Below are 5,000 nucleotides of genomic sequence, written 5' to 3' on the forward strand. Positions count from 1 at the left end.
ATCTTTTAAGAATCATTCCCAAATCTTGTCGAAATCTGTCAGTGTAAGGTAGGCTTTGAATGCACAGGTAGAAAGAATATTATGGCAGGACTTTTACTTTGTGGAACCTGGGATGCGCACCTCTGATCATCATACATGTATGAGCTGGTTTTGTTTGTTTTTCATGTTGAGAATGACAAGGAAATGAGTGGAAGAGAGATGGAGTTAAGATTGGGAATTAATGGCCGCCGGCCAGGAATCGGACCGGCGGTCCCTGTGGTGCTCTTGGAACCACATGGGATTGGGATGCTGCCTCGTGCGCCCCAGCCCTTCCATCGGAACTGTTGTTGATTAGCATCTCTCAGTGGCTCTGTTGTTCTGGATGGCTTGTAAATGGAAAAGCAATTGTGTGGAGGATTTCCGCAGTTTTCAGTTCAGGATGAGGCCTAGTCTGGTTGCTCAACTGGAGTGCATTAGGGTGCCAAGACTGTAATCACTGATGTTTATGCCAGGGGCCCACCTTTTTACAAACCATGCTAATAATTATGCTGAAAACATCAACATCTTCAGAGCTCATACACGGACAGATACCCGTAAAACATACTGTACATCTGGACATGTTTGTTTGCTCTGTACTGTTTTGTAAAATCATACAGTGATGTCCTAATTAAACAAATTTGCAAATTGCCCTAATTAAACAAATTTAAAACAATAACAACAACAAAAAAGAACACTTCACAGGACATCTTTGCTCATTGTCTGCTAACCTACTTCCTGTTTTGTGACAGCCTCCGGCAAGATGGCGCTGAACAACACGTCCTTCGTCCAGCACACGTCTCCCGCCTACCCTCACTTCCCGTCTCCGTCTCCGGCCTCGTCCTTTCCCCCCGTCGTCTTCTCCAACGGCACCACGTCCACGCTCTCGGGCCCGTCGGTGAACCCCGACCAGAGCATCGTGAGCAACCTGCCGGTGACGGTGACCGGCGCGCTCATCCTGGGCCTGGTCTTCCTGGTGGGCGTGCCCGGCAACCTGTTTGTCATCTGGAGCGTGCTGGCGCGCGCCCGCCGCCGCTCCGTCACCACGCTGCTCATCCTGCACCTGGCCTGCGCCGACGGCCTGCTGATGGCGCTCACCGCCTTCTTCGTGGTCTACCTGGTGCGCAGCGACTGGGAGTTCGGCGGCTTCCTGTGCAAGCTGCTCTTCTACCTGTGCTGCGCCAACATGTACGCGTCCATCATGCTCATCACGCTCATGAGCCTGCACCGGCTGCTGGCCGTCACGCGGCCGCAGAGCGCCGGCGCCAAGGCCAGCCGCGGCACCGTGCTCAAGCTGCTGGCGGGCGTGTGGGCGCTGGTGCTGGCGCTGTCCGTGCCCGTGCTGGTGTACCGCGAGGTGAAGGAGTACAAGAACGCCGAGGGGGGAGTGCGCCGCGTCTGCGAGCCGGTCCACCGGTGGAACGATGTAAGTGAGGGGAGGAGGGTGTGTGTGTGTGTGTGTGTGTGTGTGTGTGTACACTGTATGTGAGTGTGTGTACACTGTATGTGAGTGTGTGTGTATGTGCGTGTGTGTGTGTGTATGTATTTGTTTGTGTGTGTGTGTGTGTGTCTGCGTGAGTGTGTGTGTATGTGTGTGTGTGTGTGTATGTGTCTGTGTGTGTCTGTGTAGGGTACGTGTGTGTGTCTGTGTGTGTCTGTGTAGGGTACGTGTGTGTGTCTGTGTGTGTCTGTGTAGCGTGTGTGTGTTTGTGTGTGTTTGCTTACATCTGTAATTTCTGTTATTGTCCACCTGTTCTCTATTTGTGTATGTAGGCTATGCATGTCTGTCTGTCATTGGGTTACTAGGTCACTGGGTGTGCATGTAAAGTACAACTATGCTTGTGTGTGTGTGTGTGTGTGTGTGTGTGACTGTAATGTGGTTTAGGTAATAGTGTGCTTTGTACAAAGGTTGCCAACCGCCCTGAATTGTCCGGGACATCCCGTATTTTGGGTGATTTTGATTTGTCCCGTCAGACATCTCCTGTCCTGGGGGGGCGCTGTGGTGCAGCAGGCTGCAGCGCTCGTGCCATGTGCGGGTCCGAGTGCCCACGGGGACCCAGGTTCGATTCCGACCTGCGGTCGTGTCCCGGTCCCACCCCATCTCTCTCTCTCCCACTTACTTCCTGTCTACAATCTTCGCTGTCCTATCGTAATGAAGGCAAGAGGGCCAAAAAAATATACTTAAACAAAAAGACATCTCCCGTCCCGAATTCCAATCACAGCCTCGGCGGCCTTGTCAATGTATCAACAGCCAATAGTAGGCTATCTGTAAACGCACCTGGAATAAAGTGTCCGTTGCCACCGCTACCACCACATGCATCTCGTACTGTGCGTAGGGCATCAAGGGACAGCTCTGGGGCACCATCATTTAGCCAGAGTACCTGCACTCTTCTTTTTTACAATGTCAAAATGCACCAAAAACATCTTACATAAGGATGGTCCTCTCTGGGTCCTCTCAGTCTCCATTATTCAGCTAATTTAATTTGAACGTTTTAACTAGACTCAAAAGGCTCTTCCTGTACACTCATTTATTTCCGGTGGAAATTAAACTGTTGTAACGGCATCTTCTGTTATATTATGCTTGTTAAATCTTCCACTCTGACACTGAATATCGTGTTCAACTAATAATAACAATTTCAACACGTATAAATCTTTCTTTGTCGTAACGTGCTGATTCCCAGGTGCAGCATCCAACCGGGTCCGTGTAGACACTAATTGCATTACCAATAGCGGCAGGCTCAAACACACCTGGCTCCATCGGAAACAAACAAGCGTACAGAGAGCCTTTCCTGCATGTAGCCTATTGGTACCTGCACTCTTCTTAGAGGATGTTTACAATGTCAAAATGCACCAAAAGCATCTTACATACAGTGAGGATGATACTTTTTGGGTCCTCTCAGTCTCCATTTTTCAGCAGATTTAATTTGAACGTTTTAATTGGGAATTTGCAATTTCGCTTGGCGGAGGTTTTTTGCTCTCTGAGTGCTTTTCTAGTTACTGTAATATCAGAAACTTTCAAAAGGAAATCGTGAGGACAACAAAAAACAGTGCTAGAGGAGATTGCAGTGTTATCCAGCTTCCATTAGTGACCATTTATGAAATGTGAGAGGGCACTTTGACATAGGCTGCACACAGTGCACACACTGTGATTTGGAATGTGATAGAATATGAAGAGTGGTCTTTGCCTTTGTATAATGGAATTGGTGGAAGTCTTCAATAATTAGTTTTCATTAAACTAAGCGTTTCCATGAAGCATGTGATATGCTAATTTAAATGTGCAAAATGGAATGCGCAAATGTGTCCCTCATTTGGGGTTGAGGAAGTTGGCAACTCTACTTTGCATGGTTGGATGACGCAGCAAGGCTTTCAGTTGCTAGTTAAAAGAGTTGTCTTGACATGTTGCTCTTGGTGAGTATTTGGCTCTCAGTTGGGTTTCTGTTGAACACAAATATGCAACACTTCTCTTTTCACAGGACAAGTTCCACATATCTCACTGAAGCACTGATTATGCTAATAGTGCAATGGCTAATCAATTACATAGAGATCTGTGTTTTCATAATGAAGGGCAGATTTTCTGAATCACTTAGAGCTGTCAGTGGTTTCTGGTCAGGAAGTAGGTGCTATTTCTGGCAAGGAAACAAATGCCTAATTTGGAGGAACATCCGTGTGTGTGTGTGTGTGTGTGTGTGTGTGTGTGTGTGTGTGTGTGTGTTTGTGCGTGTGTGTGTGTTTGTGTATGACTTGTTTTGTGTGTTTGTTTGTGCGTGTGTGTGAATATGCTTGTCTCTGTGTGTCATCAATGTTTTTGGTTATGGTTATGCGAGTCACAAAAAAAATCTCATTTAGTCTCCCACACAGCCAAATCTCACATCCATCCTGCCTTCATATCACAAGCTCTTTGGATGTGGTTAGAGATGCAGCCTCATTTCAGCATCATGTTCGAGCTGACGAAGCTGAATTCTTTTTTTTTTTTTTAAGTCAGCTTCTAGAAGGCACAAATGCCAGGAGGTTCCGTAGCTTGCTGTGTGACGTCCTCTGTTGTCAACACTAAAACTTTCACAGTTTCACTTTTACTGTTTTACATTCTGCTCTAGTTCAACAGGTGTATCATTTGGTAGTCGTTCGGTAGTCATTGCCATTACTGACATACCTTTCCCACCTACCTTTCAGACATCTCTTCCGTGGCATGGTTATTGTTTAATGGTTTCATTCAGATGTGGTAGGACAGGTTTAATCCAGCGTCTGAACAACATTGCTAGTCTAACTGCAGTGCCATGCAGCAATCAGAAGCTGTTGAGCAATGGCACAAGACTTAGCTGGTCTAGGTGTGACTTTGACACTATTTCACAGGAGTGCAAATTTGGAGATAAATAATCAAAAGTTAAAATTACATAATTATAGTAAAATACAAGTGTATTCAGAGCCTTTGTTATGACACTTGCAATTGAGCTCTGGTCAGTGCAGCACTCCACCAATCACGCCTTTATGGTAGAGTGCACGGCATAACGAAGGGTCTGGAAATACCAGTCTTTTATTTGAATAAATTTACAAAACACTCCAAACACCTGCTTTTTTTCTGGAGTGTTGGAGTATTGTGTGTTGTTGATGAACTGAATCCATTTTACGATGAGTCTGAAACATAACAAAATGTGGAAAACTTGAAAGGGTCTGTAAACTTTCTGGTTGCACTATGTAAATTGCAATGCTAACATGGCTGTTTTGAACCTGAATGCAACACATGCATGACATGCACATTCAGGCCTGAATGCACTAACAGAGAAAATGGCATATAAATTAATAGGAAAGCAAACCATAAGTTGAAGAAACGTTTCAAACACACGCACCCACACACATACAAACAAACACACACACACACACACACACACACACACACACACACACACATACACACACACACACACACACACACACACACACACACACACACACACACACACACATACACACACACACACACACACACA

The 5,000-nt window shown here is 46.1% G+C and overlaps 1 protein-coding gene across 1 annotated transcript in view; it reads left to right on the forward strand.

Moving 5' to 3' along the window:
• Positions 1-5,000, forward strand: part of LOC134059885 (leukotriene B4 receptor 1-like) — a 12,398-nt gene that overhangs the window by 4,208 nt on the left and 3,190 nt on the right. Inside the window, exon 2 of the mRNA XM_062516426.1 lies at positions 768-1,441. Within this exon, the coding sequence (XP_062372410.1) occupies positions 779-1,441 (663 nt within the window). The 5' untranslated portion in view covers positions 768-778. The remainder of the gene's footprint in view (positions 1-767; positions 1,442-5,000) is intronic.

Source organism: Sardina pilchardus, chromosome 16 (genome assembly GCF_963854185.1).
Source record: "Sardina pilchardus chromosome 16, fSarPil1.1, whole genome shotgun sequence".
Lineage (NCBI taxonomy): Eukaryota > Metazoa > Chordata > Actinopteri > Clupeiformes > Clupeidae > Sardina > Sardina pilchardus.